The sequence below is a fragment of the Daktulosphaira vitifoliae genome, unplaced genomic scaffold, assembly GCF_025091365.1.
Source record: "Daktulosphaira vitifoliae isolate Bord-2020 unplaced genomic scaffold, ASM2509136v1 Scaffold_1, whole genome shotgun sequence".
NCBI lineage: Eukaryota > Metazoa > Arthropoda > Insecta > Hemiptera > Phylloxeridae > Daktulosphaira > Daktulosphaira vitifoliae.
This window is the reverse complement of record NW_026099572.1, coordinates 74,131,059-74,151,288: the sequence shown is the minus strand read 5'-3', so window position 1 is coordinate 74,151,288 and position 20,230 is coordinate 74,131,059. Positions and strand designations below refer to the sequence as shown.

Sequence of the window (20,230 nt, the reverse complement as noted above, 5' to 3'; positions counted from 1 at the left end):
TGTAAGTGTAAAAAACAGTTAGTTCTGTTTGTATTTTTTTGTTATTTTCGCCAAATGATGAGACAAATTTCGCAATAAAAAAGAAATGGTGAATCAATTAAAAATTTTACAGTATATATTTTTTACTTAAAAATTATTTTAAGTATATTTTATAAGAAACTTTTTGTTGTAAATTCGACAATACGTAAGATATGAACAAAATAATAGAAAAAAACCGATTTTGTAAAAACTAGATTTAAAACCAAATCATTCAAATCCAAAATGATCAGGTGATTTGGTTTTTCTTTTTCCAGCGCCTTCAGCCATTGATAAAAAAAAAAATGTAGAAAGACAGATAAGCGATTTTTAACGTTTATTATTATTGTAATAAAACTGAATTCATATAATATTTTATTTCTAGAGAAGGAGCGCGATTGAGAAATGAATAATGATAAATTGTTTGATTATGACGCACATTTTATTCCTAATCTATATTTAAATAAATAATCTCATCCAAACTACTGATTCAAAAGTTGTTATCAAATAGTCATTTTGTTAATTAGATAATTTTCTAATGGTTATTATAAATTGCCTTCAGAATAATTATACTAATAATGATGAAAATAAAAATAACTTAAAAATCGATAAATTAAAAAATATTGGTATTTTAAAAAATATATATTTTCTTAAATTATTTTTATGTTGTAAACAATTGATTAGATTATGACAAACGGAGAATGACCAAATATACTAAATATTTGAAAGATAAATAAATTGAAAAACTGAAAATATACCTATTCAGTCACATAAAAGATAAATATAATATATTAAAATATATTAAAATATATATGGGTATGGATTTTTGGTCATGTAAATATATAATAGTATTAATTCTATAATGTTAAAAAAATATAAAAATTTACACAAAATATGTTTAATAATAATATTCTCTACAGATTCAAAATCAATTTAAATACTATGTTGTTAATAAACAAATGTTCAATAAATAATATTTTACATTAAATAAATAAATATTTATGAAAATAAATTTTAAAAAAATATATTGGAAAATTACTATACTAATTATCAGCTTAAAACATATTAAAAAAATTATATTAAAAAATTCTAAAAAATGTATTCAAATACCAAATACTTTAATTTAACGAACGATAATTGGAAAATAACAATTGAAATTTACAAAATTTAAATTTTTATGCCATCAATATTTATTTTCTATATAAAAATTGATTTAAATATTTTCTATAACATTTACCATGAGCTATTCAATATAAATAATTTTCATAAATTTAATAGCAAATAAATTATACCAAGCGTGTGAAATTTTAAATTTAATTGTACTAATAATAGTGATATTTCACGGTCATTCTTTTATCTAAGTATAAAAATTTATCATATTTTAGATATTATATAAGTCACAAGACAGGTTTTTTATTGCATTTTAAAGAAACTAATTATATTTTACAATACATTTTATTTTAGATTTAAAATTAACACTCAATAATTCTTTTGCATTCTATTCATGAGTAGTCAATTGTATTTCTCATGAAAAATCACCTCTGTATTATAAATTTTTTTAAGCATTCAATTTCCAGTAATAATAGTTTCATCTTAAAATAAAAAAAATTAAAGTCAATTTATTCATTTTCATAATGTATAGCTTAACAACAACATTTGAAGAATATTTTGAAGGAGAGCAAAAAAAATATCCTCAACTCAAGCTAGAGGATATTTATAAACTAAAAGAAAGCATTGACAACGAAACACAATTGCCACCAATATCAGGTACTGTTTTCGTTATTTTAATTTTTTGGTAAATTTTTATGAGTAATTTACTAAATAAGAACAGTCTATATTGTATATAATTAAAATTGAAGTACTATTATTAGTACATTCTCTTAATGACAATATTATCTTCTTTTTCAGACAAAAAGCTTATTGCATTTCTCCAATGCACTAACTTTAACCTAGAAGAAGCAAAAATAACAATTATCAACTGTTACAAATGCTATTTGAAAATACCAGATGTATTTTGTAGCCTTGATCCGTTATCTCCTGAGATGAAGAAATTATATAAAAGCTCGTAATTACAAAATTGTATTTATAAGGGTCCCTTGTAATGTTTTTTCATATCTTTGGAGGAATATCTATTTATTATATTTTTAATATTAATCAATGTTTTTACAATACGTTATAAAATAAGTTACAATCCTAAAATATAAAATTTTAAAAATTTTAAAAATAGAAAAAATCTATTTTTCTATATTATGGGATTTTCCTTTTTTAAATCGCGATTTTAAAAACATCAAAAACAAAATCTAAAATATTCTTTTTCATATGAAGTGATTTTTTTTATTCTGAAATATACATAACAGACAGTCAAAATGGACTTTGTACTCATTGAAATATATAAAATTATTTATTATTAGCATAAACTCTTAAAATTTATCTTCGCCACAATATCTATCACAAACATAAACACGTTAATGTTAGTTATTATACAAATATTACAATTTTATAACATAAAATTACAAGTAAAAAAACTTAATTTAAAATTATTACACACATACAATTTTATGAGATACTTTTATCATCTAATGCAATAATAACATATACGTGATAAATAAGTTTTACAGCAATTACAATTAATTCTTATAATTATAATTATCAGGTAATTTATTAGTATATACACAGCATGTCTCAAATCCAATTATAATGTTTATTAACATTGATACATAATAAAAATTGATCACTTGTGGCTAGTTAATTAAGTAAAATTAAAACTATATTAAAAATATTATTAATTTAAAAAAACTAAAAAATATTAAAAATATTTTAAAGGCAGATAAGGGGAATTCTGTTGTAATATTAAAAAAAGAAGATTATTATGAAAGAGTATCAAGAATGATTCAAGAGGGTCCTTATAAAGAAATTAAAAAGAATCCATTAAGTAAAATGATAAGGGAGGCTACAAACGTCATAAATAGTTCAAAATTAATAATCGAAGAAAAGTTCAGGTTTTTCATTAAAATTTCAAACCCTCAAATACCTAAACTATATGCTTTGCCAAAAATACATAAGCCAGGAAGTACTATGAGACCTATTGTGTCGAATATTAATGCTCCGACTTACAATTTGGCTAAACACCTAGTAAGGGTATTTTCATCTTTCAAAAAATTCGATAGTTTTTCAGTTAAAAATAATATTGATTTAGTTAAACAATTATCTAGTTATACCATTCAAAATAATGACAGGTTAATTTCTTTTGACGTAGTTGCCTTATTTCCGAATATTCCAATAAATATAACAATTGATTTTCTTAAAGACTGGCTAAAGGACCAAAACATTGAACAGGATAAAATAAATGAGCTTATTAATTTAACAAAGTTATGTATGAGTCAAAATGTTTTTCAGTTTCAAAATAAATTTTATGAGCAAACTGAGGGCACAGCAATGGGAAATCCGCTATCACCATTTTTAGCAGAACTTTTCATGAGTAGGTTTGAAACAAATTTAAAATACACTTATGGTGATTTTCCAAAAATTTGGGTTAGGTATGTCGATGATATTTTTGCAGTTATAAATAAAGATTTTAATATGGGGGTTTTCATACAACATTTAAATTCTTTTTACCCATCGATTAAATTTACATATGAACAAGAAATAGAGGGAAAATTGCCTTTTTTGGATTTATTAGTTAAAAGAACAGAGGGGGAACTAAATTTTGAAATTTATCGGAAAAACACACACACGTTCAGATACATTCCGAACACATCGAACCACACCTGGCAACACAAATTGTCAGCTTTTAATAGTATGGTTTACAGATTAATTAATATTCCGATGAATAAAATAGATTATGATAAAGAATTGGTGGTTATAAAAGAAATAGCTAAATTTAATGGGTATAACGAAAACATAATTTTGAAATTAGTCCGAAAACAAAAGTGGAAAAAAGAAAGGAGGGCAGCTAGTACACTCTCCAGCGAGGGGGAACAAAAAGTAATTAGATCACCAATTTTATTTTATCCGGGCATCTCAAATGGATTAACTAAAATATTTAAGAATTTTGGTATTACTTTGGTAACATCTAAGAGTAATAATTTAAGAGATTTATTAGGTAACCCTAAAGATAAGGTAGATGAAGGGGGGAAATCAGGCATTTATAAAATACAATGTGAAAGTTGTAATAAATGTTACGTAGGACAAACAAAAAGAAATATAGGGGTCAGGTTTAAAGAGCACTTAAGAAATATTAAAAATCAAGAAATTGAGAAATCTCCAGTGGCCGAACATTTATTGACACATAATCACTCTATTAAAACCATAAAACTAATTAAAAACGTAAATAATTACAAAGAACTTAATATCAGAGAAGCAATAGAAATGTTTAAAAATAAAAACAATTTAATTAATTGGGATCTTGGCCCACTGAAAAATTCATTATTAAACTTGTGTAAACTGGCAAAATGTGATAATATTACTTAGTGATAACGTCACTAGGTGATAAGGTCACTAGGGGTATATAAGGGAGTTTTTTCTAGTCGGGGTGTCAGTATGTGTTTAGCGTTGATAATGGTAACATTGTTTCCGAAATACGTATCCGCGACTTTTCATTAATTTTTTTGTGGCTTTTGAGTTTAATATTTTTAATATTTTTTAGTTTTTTTAAATTAATAATATTTTTAATATAGTTTTAATTTTACTTAACATTGATACAATTATCGTTTTGTTGACTTTTTTAAAATAATTATTGCTATTTTTATTATTTAACACTAATAAGAAAAAAATTTAAATAAACAATTTTTATTCCTTTAAAAATTTTAAATGTTATTTTGTGGCTCTTTTTTTAACAAAAATGTTTATAGCCGATAACAAAATTAAAACAAATTCTTATTGAGTTACAAATATTTTAATATATACAGTAGATATAGAAAGCAAGATGAGTATACGTACACCACCAGAAACTGCACCCACCTGCGGGTACAGTTCACAAACAAAATATTTTGATTATTTACCTTATTAATCAATGTTTCAGTTGTTTAATAATTTTTAGGCCTACCTCTTATGCTTTGTAGGGTAACAACTTCAGTTTTTTAATCGCAACATATTTAGTTAACTATTTTATACAATAGAAAATGATCAAACTAAGGAAATAACTGGTCGATAACAACATTAAAGCCTTATTTTGGGGGTTTTTAATATTTTTAAATGTAAACTGGAGGTGAGGTGAAGGGTATGTTATTTTTATCATGACTCTTTACTCTATCACCTGTCTTTTTCTTGCGCCCAGGTATTCATAACTCCTGAACTACTGATTAAACAAATGTTATCGACCAGTTATTTCCTCAGTTGGATCATATTCTATTATATGAACTAGTTTATTAAATATGTTTGTTGTTATTTAAAAAAATTATTTGGGTATACAAAGTTATTATAGGTATCAAAATAAAGTAGTAATATATGTAGCCACTTAGTAATATAGAGTGTCCCACAATAACAAAATACAATGTCTTTATATGGATAGATAGTAACTATAATTCACTCTAAAATGTATACTTTATCAGCTTCGCTTTGAAGTTGAATAGAAGATCAGTGTACATCTACTTATAATAATAGTCCAAGAATTGTCTTAGATTCGTTAATTTTGAATTGCTAATAAGTTATATCATTGCTTTTATAATATTGCATTAACATTTACATTTCATACAAATATTTATGAAAATACAATTTTTTTAAACTAAAAAATGTTTTAATAATAACAATATAGTCTATACGCAATAAATATGCGTAACTTTTTAAGGACAACGTTAAAATTCGCTTGTATCGTCGTGAATCCATCTTTTTTTTTTGTTTCATTTGATATATTGATAATTATAGAAATTGTAATTGTTCTATTGGTTTTTTTTTTAATTAGAAGCTTTGGTGATTTGACTTTAAAGTATTCTGGAAAAGGTGAATGTATAGTATATTGGCAATTCAAAGATCCTGATATAAAATTGTACGATTGTTTATCTTCTATTAAATTGTTTCACATGTGGCTAGAATATAAATTATTGCATTGTGGTACTTTTGATGGATTAGTAATTGTTGTTAACACATCAGGTCTTTCATGGCGCCATGTTATAAAAATACCTATTACTATAATGGGAGAATTCTTTGTGTACATTCAAGTAAGTAAAAAATCATCCAAAAATATTGGCCTTTAATTTATTATTTAAATAAGTATATTAAAAAAATAAAGTACAATTAATAGTTCAACATTATAAACATATACACGTAATTACATAATTACTTCATAATACATAAATAGTTAATTATTAGTTAGTATAATTTATTGTGGACTTACATCATATAAAGTACATTTGAGCTTTTTAAATTTTAGAGAGGAATTCCGATTCAAATAAAGTCATTTCATTTTATTAACTCAGGAAATGCAATCAGCATGCTATTCAAAATGCTAACACCATTCATAGATAAGGAATTGATGGAAAAAGTAAGCAAAACAATATATTCTATAATCTGATTATGGATTCACAATTGTTATTTATAATGTTCATTAAACAGACTTAATTTTGTAAAGTAATACTAAATTGTGGCAAACAGTTGCATTTGCAACTAAAATTTTATTTAAATAGTATTTTATTTAGCAAATTTATTTATTTGTTTTATTACTTTCAGTTTGAATAAATAATAGATAATTCAACTAAATAAACCTATAGTAAAAGTTAATATTTCATTTTCATTTTCTTAATGTATAATTCAAATTGATACTAGATTAAATTTTATCCGGTTGATTCAGAAGAAATATTTAATTATATAGCAAAAAACATTTTACCGATAGAAGCTGGAGGATCAGGAAAAAGTCACACATTTTTTTGTGGTAAATAAATAAAGTATTATTTATGAATTTTATAATTATATACAAAATAATAATTCAGTAATCTATTATTTTGTATAGATGAGACGTATAAAAATATTGCTACCTGTACAGATATATTAAAAAAAGGAAACGAAGAACTTCAAAAACATCTATTTATAAACAACGAAGAATACATGGATTAATTAATTTAATATTTTAATCTTATATATTATATATGATTAATAAATTATCAAACCACTTTCTAAAGATTTTTAAATGTTTACTGTTAAGTAATGTTTCTTATTACAAACAATTATTATTAAAAAAAAAATAATCAATATATATATATAGATTTGTCAAAATATTTTAAGAATAAAAAAATAATATTTATGATTTATAATTAAAAATATAATATTTCTATGACTTTTTTCAAAAGCTAGTATGTCTACAACAGAACTTATAGATATATGTTATATGCAAAACAAATATAAATTATAATGTGAGAATTTTTATTAAGCTTTTATAACAGATTTTAAAAATTATTATATATTATTGAAATTAATTTTTTTTTTTTTTGCATTCTTATAAAAGGTTCTAAAACTACATTTTAATAGTCATAATAATAAGATATTTTTATACCTGAAAGGTTTTAAATATTAGATATCTTATTTTATTTGTTCAGACTTTTATATTGCCATTTTTCCTATTTTTTTTTTTTTTTTTTTTATACAGATTGTAATAGTCAGATTATTAGTAATTTAGTTTTGTTGCATTTAATATTATGTATAATATAATATATTCAGTGTCTTCAGTCAAAATCACTAAAATTGCTAATGATTGATTACAAAGAAAAATTATTCAAACTTAAATTCATTTTCCTGAAAAAACGTAAAAATTTGTGTTACAAACTTTACATTTCAAGGTGACATATATGTATTCTACTCTAAAAAATATGTTTTTCTCAGTTTTAAATAATACTAATTAAATATGTAATTAATATTAATTTAAAATTAGCATTGATTACATTAATCAACATTACATTAAATTTATGATTTATTTTAATAAAATTAATTATTAATAGAAACTATAATATTATTCAATAAAACTCTTGCAAAGTATTTTTATAATTTTTTGGGAAAAAGATTATTATTACTAACAGGAATAAGTATAATTTATAATAATAAAACCAGGGACGGGTAAGAAAGGTAATTGTTATTAACTATCATTATTTAATTATAATTTAATATTTAAATTAAGGATTTATAGCAATTAAATAAATAATAAATAAAAGGCTTATAATGATATGAAGGAGTAAAATCAGAAAAAGTATTTAATGATTAAAAGTAGAAAAAAACGCTTTTATTTTATCTTCCGCTCGGTTAAAAATATAATAACTATGCTGCATAGAATTTAGGCATACAATTAATTAAAATTACATTTAGAAGAAATTAACTTCCAAAAAATGAAAGATCGAGAGGTATTGAGAGATGATCAGAGTTCAAATAATTAAAATAATCAAGTTTAATTTGCCTTTTGCATTCAGCATGTAGAAAAAATATTGATATTTAAAGGATTATTTGTAGTACTGAATTTTTTATGAGAATTTTTTTTTGTTGATTATAATTTTAAGTTTGCTAATATTACATACAGGAAATTTTGAATTCAATCTTATAAATTTAGGAACATATAAATTAATTACCTTTCAAATTGATATCTAAATGATTTATACAGTAACGTGTTACCAGAATATTTGGAATATTATAGTACAGTACAAATAAAATTAATATATTAATAAATAACAAAGTAAGGTTATTCAACTTTATAGTTGAAACCTATTATCATATCAAAAACAAATCGACAATAAATACTTTTTAAAAACATTATAAAAGAATGGTTGTAATTGTCTATATGGAAAATGTGGACTAAGTAACTTTTTAATTGATAAACTAGACATTTTTTTCAATTTTTGAGAGCTATATTTTAAACTAATATGAATTGTAATAATTTCACGTATCGTGAAAAATATTGATCAATTGAAATCTGAGAAAAACAAATAAGACACAAAAAAATTTCTTTTTAAAAATATTTTTTAAAATTATATAAGTTTAAAGTCAAAATATATATTTCTGAATAATAAATTAAGGGTATTATTCCCCTTTTATCCCTTTATTTAATACGCCAATTTCGGGTAAATGAAGAAAATTTTGAAATTAAAAGATCAATAGAACGAGAATAAAAACCAAAAAAAGTCCTTAATTGTCTTAAACAGCATTACAAAAAAAAATTATTATTTTATGAAATATTTAGTAGTCAATGATAAATCAATCACTTTGTATTTCTATTAAAATTTGAAGATAGATAAATGTTTTTACAAGATGATAAAGAATTTAAACTAACATAACAAATAAAATATGAAATGTTGACTTTTATTATATCTACTAATGTGTTAAACATTTTATTTTAAGACTTTTTCCCATTATTTTAACATATACAATAAGAGTTTTCAGAATTTAAAAAATTATCGATTTTTTTTAACGAGAGTTTAGTAGTCAAATTTAGGCATAATAAATGATATGAAAATGTTTGAATGGAAAAGAAGACCTTGTTTATTATAAATGAAATTACCTGAATATAGAATATTAGAAAAGAAAACCATAAATTACTAACAAGCTTGATAACAGTAGTACTCATTAAAAATTGATGGATAAATTTATAATTAAATAATCTACAATTGAAGTATCTTATGATAAATTATTTTTCTAACAACTGATTATTAATTTACTTGTGCATTAGCTACAATAATCAATACGTAGATTACTGAAGGTAAGACCTTATCTCTTAGTCAATTACATTGAACTAATAATTAAAAATGTATACTCCTTCAACGTCGTTTGATGAATACTTTCAATATGAACAAAAAAAGTACCCGCAACTGAAAATTGAAGATATCCAGGAATTAAAAAAAAAATTAAAAGATGAAAAACAATTACCACCTATCTCAGGTAAATTCAAACTTGTTTTTTACTTATCGATTTGAAAGTCTTTGGCAAATGAGACAAATTTAAATATATGCATTCCATAAAAACAGTTCTTCATATTTTTTAATTTTTAAAAATAAAACATTTCAATTCTATTTTTTTTACCACATTACACATTCACAACCTTATAAAGCCTTAAGACCAATTATATATATATTTTTTTAATATTTGTTAAATAACTATATTATTAATTATATATCCTTGTGAAAATCTCACGTGTATAAAGAAATATAACATATAAATATATTATATAAGAATAATTATATTAAGTATAATATTATATTAATACAAAGTAATTTATTTAATAACTATGTTTAGGTATATGACTTTTAAAATGTTTGTAGTTTTCATATATTATTATACTATTTTTGCCATTTATTACACTTTAAAAAATTTAAAAAAAAAAAAAAAGAAAATATTTTTAATATACTTTACGTGATAATGTGAAAGGTATTAAAATGCAAGAAATACTAATTTTTTTGAATAGTAGAGTACCTCTACTACTTTTATCTCGAATCAAGCACTCATCAACCCATTAAGTAATTGCATATTTAAGTTAATTTAAATCTATGATGAACTCCATTTCTTTCAGATAAAATTCTTGTTGCATTTCTTCACAGTTGTTACTTTGATCTCGAATCAGCACACAATACCGTAATAAATTGTTATAAATCGTTTTTTGAAACACCAAATTTATTTTGCGATCTTGATCCAATAGATGAAAAAATAAAAAATCAATTTGAATGCACGTAAGTACAAATTATGAAATTAATAATGTAAATTGTTATAAAATGTGCAATTAACACTTATATGATGATGTGCTAAAATGTTATAAATTGAAATCACATAGTCTAATTCATAGACAGCGAACAACTGTAGTTGTTTAATACGATTTTCTTTGTATACATAAAAAGGAAATCTATAAGCTCTTGTAGTTTGAAGCATGGCAAATATTGAAAAATTCGCTTGAGATTCATTCAATGGTATTGAATTTATTTTGGGATACAATAAAAGCGAATATTATGTAGTCAATGTTAATTTTATCCTAAAACTTTTTTTTTTATATATATATATATATATATATATATTATTTCTAATATTCTATTGAATCGTTGTGAATTATTTAAATACTGATATTATTTTACGAAATTGTTAAATAACCTGATATTGTAAAAAGGGCTAAGTCCGTTAAATTTATAAATAAATAAATAAAATATCTATAGTACCTTGAGTTGTAATACGAGTGTATAATCAAATTTTCTGTACCTTCATTTGGAATAATTCCCAAATAATTTGAATGAAAATAGTGTAGAACAAAGGAATGATTTCATAAGGATATAAAACAGATGCAAGTACATTACTTTGGAATCTTGTAGACATTTTTCACAAGATCGTAATCATAAATACTATAATATTTATAATTAAGATAATTCTTATTGTATAACATTTTCTTTGTAGTTAAATAATTTAAAAATTAATGAAGATAAATAAAATATAATTAAACCACCATGATTACACTAAATATTTACGTAAAATCTTTAAACGTAATTATTTTTTAATTAAAATATAACTGTGATAAAAATGTATTTATAACAAAAAAAAATACAATTTTTACAACATTTTTTGATTACCGCATGTTTCTTTTATTAAAACAATTAAATTCGGTTTTTGATAAAGTATTAAGACACCAAAAATATCATTTTTTAATAAATTCATAAAAATTAATTTCGTAAATATAGAAAAAAAAATATTTTATACATTTTTAAATGTTTAATTATTACTTAATTACTAATTAGTAATTATCTCAGAAACTAGGCGTATGGAATAAATCTAAAACCAGATTTAGGATCAAGAGCAACATTTTTTTATAAGATTTAAATATTGTACACCTTAAATTTTTTTTTTTTTGGTTTTTTAAAATTGAACTTGTATTTTGAAATGCTATCTTTTTATTGCAGTTATTTAAAGAACCAATGAGAATTAACACTAATTTTTTTAAATATATGATTTTTTTAATCCTTTGTAATCTTTAATTCTCTCGAAAAATTAATAATTTTTTTTATATTGTAATGAAGGATTTAGATGACAAAAAATAGTTTAATTGATTTAAAATAATAAAATACACTTTTATTTATTTAACAAACACATGTTTTTATAATTTATTATAATACTAGTGATTAAAATAGCAACATTCACTCTTCACCTTCACTCATAACATTGGATTAGCTGTAACTTCTGAAATAGTGATCCAAAAGTTGTTATGGACCAAATATTTTCTTAACTTGATTGAAATAATCAAGTTAATTAAGTATTGTTGTCATTTGACAAAATAAAGTTAATAGTCTCATAAAGTGTAAGGGATGAAAATAAAAATACTTGATGATTGGCAAATTAAAAAAAACGTGTAACTAAATGAAACTAAAAATAATGTTTATTACTACTTTTATTTTTAAATTAATTAAGTGGGCTTATGTAAATTTTATCTTATTATTTTTCAAAGTGTCAGATACCGTTAGCTCTAAGTTAGTCGTTATTAAGTGAGTCCAAATATCGGACTGAGTACTCTATTGTAATAATTCAAAACATAACATACTAAAAACATTGAATGAATTTATCATACTCTGTTATTGATGAACAATATTATTTAGTATTACGTAATCAATTTTATAGATATCACATAATACGCTATTACAATGTAAAGAGCGTTGTTTTTATCATAAGAAAATATGTAAATACAATATATATAAACAAGTAACTGACAGTGCAATATATCAATACAATTTAACTTTAATATTAAATCAATTGAAAACAATGCTACATTTCTCTATAATATTGTATAATAATCTTATATTATATTCAAAATTGATATGTTTGTATTAAAGATAAATTTAAGTAATGTAAAGAATTTTGTAATTGAAATCAGTAATTAACAAATAATATTTTGAATACTGATTAAACGATAAAATGTATTTTATTTATTATTTTAGAACTTGGAATCATTTGACATACGACAATTATGACAAAAAAGAACATTATTTGTACATACAGTACGACAACATAACTAATTTTCAATTATTTGATCCACTTTCAGACTATAAAATTATGATTTTATGGATGGAATATCTTTTACTGTGTCACGGTACATGTGATGCAGTTAACGTAGTTATTAATTGTATTAATATTCAATGGCGTCACATATTCAAATCATGTTCACAAATTTCTATGATCCACAAGATGCTAAATTATGTACAAGTTTGTATTCCGCAACGCTAGCATTTACTCTTTAACAGTTAAAATATTAAGTTAATTTATTTGAGTTAGATGACTAGTTGAATACTTCTAGGGGGTTTTAGCTTCTGATATAACTAATTACTTTTTTAGCCTGAATAACGTGTATACTTCAAGTGCATTACACCAACTAAAAAATAAATATAATTTTTGTTTCTGATTTGGCCTAGCCAAAAACATCTTTAACACCTTAACATGTGAAAGAGAGTCGCCATTCTCTATAGCAATTTCGGAAAATAGAAGGATGTAAAATTGATCATTATTATTTTTATTTTTGCTTCGAAGCTATGTAGGTAATAATTTTACTAGTGTTTTTTTTAATTTTTTTTAATTTTTTGTTTCTTTCATCGGCGATTTTAATTAACAATACATCAAAAACCACAAATTGTATCTACTTAAAAACATTACCCTTAAAGTTTTAATAATACATTCCTCATTCTCTTTAAATGGGAGCGTGTGTAAATGACCCAAATAATTACGTATTTTTAAAATCTGCAAATTAGATATTTTTAAAACCTATTTTACCTAAACCTAATTTTTTTTTTAAATAATAAATTAAAATATTATTTTTTATAAATATCTTGGATATATTCTTTTTCTTGATACAGAGGGATTTAGGGAGAACAAAATATATTTTTAAAATATAAGTTCATACTGTATTTGGCATAATCCAAGAATCTCTGCTATAATTAAAATAAAATCTACAATTTTGCATCAAAGCGATTTTTTATGATGGCGCAAATGCCAAATACTATACTAGTGTTCACAATGCCCCGTGCCGACTATTCTGGATATTATTAGTTTTTTTTTAACTTAACCATGTAAAAAAACATGCATATATAAGCTTATAACTTAACATATAATTTCTAAAAAATAACGAGTTAAAATGCGTTTACTTACTCATTATGGATTTTTGCTTTTTATTGCATATTACTCTAGCATATAATTTTTTATATTTTATTGATACCGAACTTTTAATAATATACATAAATAATTGTGAAGAATAATTTGACTAAGCTAAAATTTTCTGATTTAAATAAATATTGATTTTGAAATATATTTCCTTACAGGAAGGACTTCCAGTCCGTTTGAACAAACTTCACATTATGAACTCAGGAAAATCTATGCAATATCTTTTTAAGATCGTGAAACCATTTATAAAAAGTCAATTGGTAAATAAGGTTTGTAGTTTAAATATTTAGTCAACTTTACATTAATATAATAATCATATTTTTCAATAAATTTTAATAAATCCAAAAGAAACTTTATTGTCTAGTATTGCTGATATAAATTTTCTTATAATCCGTGAATTTTAAAAAAGAAATGACAATTTTAAATTGAAAAAAATTTACCCTATTTAACTACTACCTAATTTCACGAAATATTTCTGAATTTCTAAAATCTAGAGGGATTTTTTCCATTTTTTATATATTAGTTTCATTTTAATCAAATTCCGATGTTTTTGATTTATAGATCAGCAGAATCGATCAAATGGTAGTCAAGTGTTTGTATTAACAGATACAAGAAAAACACATCATAATAAAATCATTACCTTCTCAGCTTCTAGTTGAAACTAAAACATTATAAACAAAATTGAACAATATTATTTTTATAATCGAAATAAAACGAAAAAAATAATTTAAGCTAGCAGCTATATCTAATATCAGCTTTACTATTTTTATTGATATGATTCGATCTAATAAAAATTTTGTTTTGACAATAAGTAAATAGATAGATAGACTCATACATATTTTTATTAACATATTACTTAAAATTAACCAAAAAGTTATAATGAATTCTTTAATCAATTAATATAGATCAAATTTTATTCAAATGACTCAGAAGATATTTATTCTCACGTACCTAAATCAATTTTCCCAGAAGATATTGGAGGGACATCTTTATCGTGTAAAGCCTTATTTGGTTCGTAAAAATATGTTTACGTTATTATTTGTTAAGAATATTACCCACTAATTTCTAGTAGACAATATTGTTGTCGTAGAAATTTAATGAATAATATTTAATTTATTTTTATAGAGCATAATAAACAAGTTTATAGCGAAAAAAATATATTTCACTGGGTAATATTTTAGAATATCTTGCAAATTAAAAGGGAACTCATTGATATTAATGTACAATTAATTAAAAAATAAACTCGATTGAAATTCCGAAAATTCGATAATCAATTTGTAGTTATAAGTTATTGTAATATTTACATTTATATAATTAGACATGATGAAAAGTGGCATACTGTTATCAACGCTGTAATTTTATCAAAATGCATAAAAAAAGTGATACCTGTATTGCGCTCTTCCAACTCCTATTTGACGTTTTAAAATCATTTTTATTCAAAATAATTAGACAAAAATTTATAAAATCTAATTTATTAATTAACTTATGATAAAATTAGAAAATTGTTCTATAAAATTTGTCATTGACTTAAAAATATGTATTTTATTCTATTCTTCATCTAATTGTAAAAATATAATATCAAATTATCATTTAACTTTCGAATTTCAACTCAAAGACTATCCCCAGAAATAATACATTTTTAAAATTACCGAAAAGTTGGTAGATATCACAGTTCTGTAGTAAATCAAAAATAAGAATAAGGGTGTTGAATCACTACAATGGAAAAATAAGTTAAATAATATACTACCTTTATCCTATTGTAGTTATAGTTCCTTTATAGTTTAAAGGTTCAAAGTAGTGAAATAGATTTTATATATGTATCTTTGTAATATTAAAAACAAACGTTGATGACAATTAAATTTTAATAACTCTTTTAAAAAAATACATTGTGAGTAGGATGTTAGTTAATGATAATTGAAAACAACATCATGGATTAAGACTACATCAAGAACTGAATAGTTCACTCACGTTTATTGGACAACACCTTAAAAAAAAAACATTATTTTTCTACTTTACATATTAATATGTGAAGTAAGATAGTGAAATTTTACTATATCAGTTTCTTAAATAACACATCTTTGATGCTGCTTGTATTTATTAATCAATATTATTAGTTAGTACATTGTATCATAGGTTAAAATAATATTTTTGTATATAATGTATTATTATATAGTTTTAAAACTATTCAAAAAAGAGTAGAGTAATACAATATAATATTATGATATTTAATATGGTACATCATTAACATGGTAATGAACATACTCAAACAGTTTATTAAAAATATATAAAATTTTTAATTAGATTATTTTGATGAAAAAAATTTTAATTAAAAAATTAGAGAAAGTATTTTTAATAAATCAAAATGCTTAGTCATTTTTTTTATATATTGAATTAATTTATATTAAATATTAATTTTTTCAGATAGTTTTCAGCAAAATTTGAATTCCTGCAGAGAATGGTATGTTGAACAAAATGAAATTATTAGAAGACAAATTAATACTAATAAAAATAATAAATAACCAATGAATTACTAATTATCTATATCGTAGATTAATTAACTTACGTAATCTGTGGCTCTCAACATTTTAGACGATAATTATCTGCTATTAATAAATAGCGTCCTCTGCGATGTTTATGATTACAATAAAAAAAAAAAAATTGAAACAAAGTCCTTGTATTTAACAGTTTTATAAATTAATTACTACTGTATAATACAAAATTAAAATAAATATATGACCTAAATTATACAATTTTATTTGAAGTTATATTTTTTCATACTTTGATGATAATCGACAATTATTTAATAAGTAATGGTAATATTGACTGAAGCATTGATATTCAATAATATCGAGATAAAAATATCGATACATATCGATATTACAAACAAAAACGCTTGCTAAGTCAGTTTCAGCGTATAATATTTCTTTATTTATGAAAAACATTTAATAGTTATAAGTTAAGTTTTTATTATTGATGTTATTTCGCAATGGAGACTCTCTTTAAATCAAAAACGATATCAAAAAAAGTCAAAGAAAAACTTTATATAAGCTACATAAGACAGTACTGGCTTCTGCATGTGCCACATGGTGTATAACTAAAAGTGACGAAGAGAAATTGAGAAGATTCGAAAGGAAAATCTTAAGAAGAATTCATGGTGCAATATATAATACCGAAATACAACAATGGGAACTGAGATCAAATGCCCAGCTTGAAAACTTTTACAAAAAGGAAAATATTGTGTAATATATTAAAAGTATAAGAATGTAATGATAAAATTCTTAGAAATTATAATGCCATAACGACAGACGTTGTCATTGTTCTCATAAAATGCTGACGCCTATGAGCGTTATAATATATTACTGATGTCGAAAATATGCTTACGTAAGCGTCTGGTAAGCAATGATAACATTCATAGAAAACATTGTTAGTTTAAGTTGGATTCATCCCCACCATAGGTTAATTTATGTTATGTTTCATTACCCCTTTCCTATATAGGAATTGTTGACGGAGACGTAGCGTTAATATTAAGTAAATATGTTAAAGTGGCAACGGCGACCACTATTTGATATACACTATTTCAATGTAATGTGTATGTTTACACGTACGTTTATCAGTTAACGTTATCAGTTCACATGAGGTTTATCTTACCCTCCAGTAGATAGCATCGTAGGAGGAGAACAACCATTTTCGAATGGCTACCTCCCCCTCCGCTGCCATGGAGTTTTAGTGCGCATGCACACTTTAAACCGCCATTTTGATTGATCTTAACATCCCTACCTAAGTCACCTTAGGCGGGGGCCTAGAATTCCCAATATTACCCTACTCATTAAGAAGCCTTAGAAATGCAAAAAATATTTGAGAAGTCATTGAAATACATAATAGTTAACAATATACCTGTTACCAAGGAAATTCTCTCAAAATTTTCTTATATTACATCACTATCTACGGGTAACTACGTTTATCAATGTCATATTTTTATAGTAAATATTGTCCAAATAATTGAAAATAATGATAATGACGTTGGGCTTAATAAGAGTCTTCTGTGTAATTTTTTAACATTACACCTAAAATTGTTAAAAGCTCTAATTTTTCATTATTTTATTTAATAGACAATTTTAATAAGTGTACTATAGGTGTTATTACAATTGGTATAATTTTAATTATTTTTAGCATTTTTCTATAAAAATAAATATTAACTCTTAGGTCTATAATTGTAATACAATAAAGTTATATATAAAATTAAGCATGAGAATCTAACATTAATTTCTGTGAAATAGAAGTTATTTGTATATATTTTTTTACTAAATGTGTTATTTTAAATAACACCGTTCAAAAAGGTGTTAGAGAATGTTTTGTCTTTTAAAAGTTTAAATGATTTTGTTTATTGAAAGATTTTGTGTATAACGTTCATTGCCTTTATGAATAAACAATAAACAATATTGTATAAACATAATGTATTCATTGAATTTTTTACCGTTCAGAGTTTTGAAGTTAGTACAGTTTTAGTATTGGTTATTAAAAGGGTATAGTCACTGCTCACGTACACTAACTTTATACAGTATGTGCGCATCCCATACTGAAATTTACGATTAAAATTGGTTTATGGCCAAAGTGTAATACGTTTAGTTTTATGGAAATTCGCTATTTTCACAGTTGTTATGACACCAAACTTTAATTATATCCCTGTTTTCACAATATTTCAGTTTTCTGAGTCTTTTCAGTTTAGTCAGTAATGATATTAATTGGTTTTAAATCTACTGATTCTTTATGTTAAATTCACTTAAATCTTTTTATTAGTGTATGATTCATCATTAAGCTATACGTTTTAAATTATTCAATGGTTGCCTCGTTATTTTGCCTTTGTTCTTATAAGTTTTCCTTAATTGGATCCTTGATTTTCACAAGATTAACCCTTCTTGTAGTATATTCATTCTGTGTTTACAAGAAACTGAGAAAGGTTCATCACAGGAGAGCTTAATTCTGTGGTATGACTATATATTTTATTGTGCAATGAGTGTTATTTGGGAGAACATTGCGCTGAAAATATTAATAATTATAATTATTAATAGAAACTTAACTTTTTTTTTTCCAACTTTACAATCCATTGAGAATTTTTACTGCCAGAATAGCTTCTCCCATTTTTCTCTATCATACGCTAGAACTTTCCAATCCACCCCATCTTCTAGGACCATCGCATTCCATATCTCATTTATGCTGTCTATCTATCTTTTTTGTGGACTGCCACTTGGTCTCCTCCCCGCTATCTTACAAGTCATTATTTCTTTTATTAGGCATTCGTCTGCTCGCCACGCATGTCTGGTCCATTACATTCTTATACTTTTAATATATTACACAATATTTTCCTTTTTGTAAAAGTTTTCAAGCTGGGCATTTGATCTCAGTTCCCATTGTTGTATTTCGGTATTATATATTGCACCATGAATTCTTCTTAAGATTTTCCTTTCGAATCTTCTCAATTTCTCTTCGTCACTTTTAGTTATACACCATGTGGCACATGCAGAAGCCAGTACTGTCTTATGTAGCTTATATAAAGTTTTTCTTTGACTTTTTTTGATATCGTTTTTGATTTAAAGAGAGTCTCCATTGCGAAATAACATCAATAATAAAAACTTATTTCGCTATTTTCACAGTTGTTATGACACCATACTTTAATTATATCCCTGTTTTCGTAATATTTCAGTTTTCTGAGTCTTTTTAGTTAGTCAGTAACGATATTAATTGGTTTTAAGACTAATTATATTTCGCGCGCAATCCAGTAAAAATTGTTTTCAAGTTTCAGCGGAGGTGGTAAATTTTCGAAAGAGTCGAAATACACCACGTCCTTGATTTTCTTTAAATACGCTACCCAATGCGTACCTTTTCCATGATCAATGTTCAAATTAAAACTGCACTCTCGTATAATTTCAGTTTGACAGGCAACTTATCTCTTGACAAAACACTGCAAAAATGATTGATTCCGATTGTCTCAACATATTTTATAATATCTCAATCGCTAAGTGCAAGTCGTTTGAGTATTGTCGATATTAATTTCTTTAGTGTTTCAAAAAAAACCTTCCACTCGATTTCATTGCTGATTTTCACTAGTTTATACGAATCGATGTTTTTTCAGACT

The 20,230-nt window shown here is 23.6% G+C and overlaps 2 protein-coding genes and 1 long non-coding RNA gene across 5 annotated transcripts in view; 2 read left to right on the top strand and 1 right to left on the bottom strand.

Moving 5' to 3' along the window:
- The window catches only part of LOC126898161 (uncharacterized), a 47,497-nt gene that overhangs the window by 17,040 nt on the left and 10,227 nt on the right, over window positions 1–20,230 (bottom strand). The window lies entirely within an intron of this gene.
- Window positions 1,454–7,185, top strand: LOC126897984 (uncharacterized). Of its 2 annotated transcripts, XM_050671937.1 has the most exons (6): window positions 1,455–1,782; window positions 1,924–2,080; window positions 5,915–6,170; window positions 6,383–6,493; window positions 6,775–6,880; window positions 6,959–7,185. In XM_050671937.1, the coding sequence occupies exons 1-6, from the start codon at window positions 1,650–1,652 to the stop codon at window positions 7,060–7,062; spliced, it is 867 nt and encodes a 288-aa protein (XP_050527894.1). In that variant the 5' UTR covers window positions 1,455–1,649; the 3' UTR covers window positions 7,063–7,185. The 2 variants fall into 2 exon arrangements, with proteins under 2 accessions (XP_050527901.1, XP_050527894.1); XM_050671944.1 differs by lacking the exon at window positions 6,959–7,185 and having other exon boundaries at window positions 1,454–1,782; window positions 6,679–6,775.
- LOC126897954 (alpha-tocopherol transfer protein-like) lies at window positions 9,649–16,852 on the top strand. 2 transcript variants are annotated; one of them, XM_050671912.1, is made up of 6 exons: window positions 9,649–9,861; window positions 10,490–10,646; window positions 12,885–13,143; window positions 14,256–14,366; window positions 15,003–15,108; window positions 16,519–16,852. In XM_050671912.1, exons 1-6 carry the CDS (start codon window positions 9,729–9,731, stop codon window positions 16,614–16,616), a joined length of 864 nt encoding a protein of 287 aa, XP_050527869.1. In that variant the 5' UTR covers window positions 9,649–9,728; the 3' UTR covers window positions 16,617–16,852. The 2 variants fall into 2 exon arrangements, with proteins under 2 accessions (XP_050527869.1, XP_050527862.1); XM_050671905.1 differs by having other exon boundaries at window positions 9,652–9,861; window positions 12,885–13,149.

Bases quoted from the DNA above. Each gene is read 5' to 3' on its own strand.
- LOC126897954 (XM_050671905.1), top strand. From the start codon at position 9,729: ATGTATACTCCTTCAACGTCGTTTGATGAATACTTTCAATATGAACAA. The intron at 9,862-10,489 runs GTAAATTCAAAC...CATTTCTTTCAG, and splicing joins ACAATTACCACCTATCTCAG to ATAAAATTCTTGTTGCATTT. The intron at 15,109-16,518 runs GTTCGTAAAAAT...TAATTTTTTCAG, and splicing joins ATCGTGTAAAGCCTTATTTG to ATAGTTTTCAGCAAAATTTG.
- LOC126897984 (XM_050671937.1), top strand. From the start codon at position 1,650: ATGTATAGCTTAACAACAACATTTGAAGAATATTTTGAAGGAGAGCAA. The intron at 1,783-1,923 runs GTACTGTTTTCG...CTTCTTTTTCAG, and splicing joins ACAATTGCCACCAATATCAG to ACAAAAAGCTTATTGCATTT. The intron at 6,881-6,958 runs GTAAATAAATAA...TATTTTGTATAG, and splicing joins AAGTCACACATTTTTTTGTG to ATGAGACGTATAAAAATATT.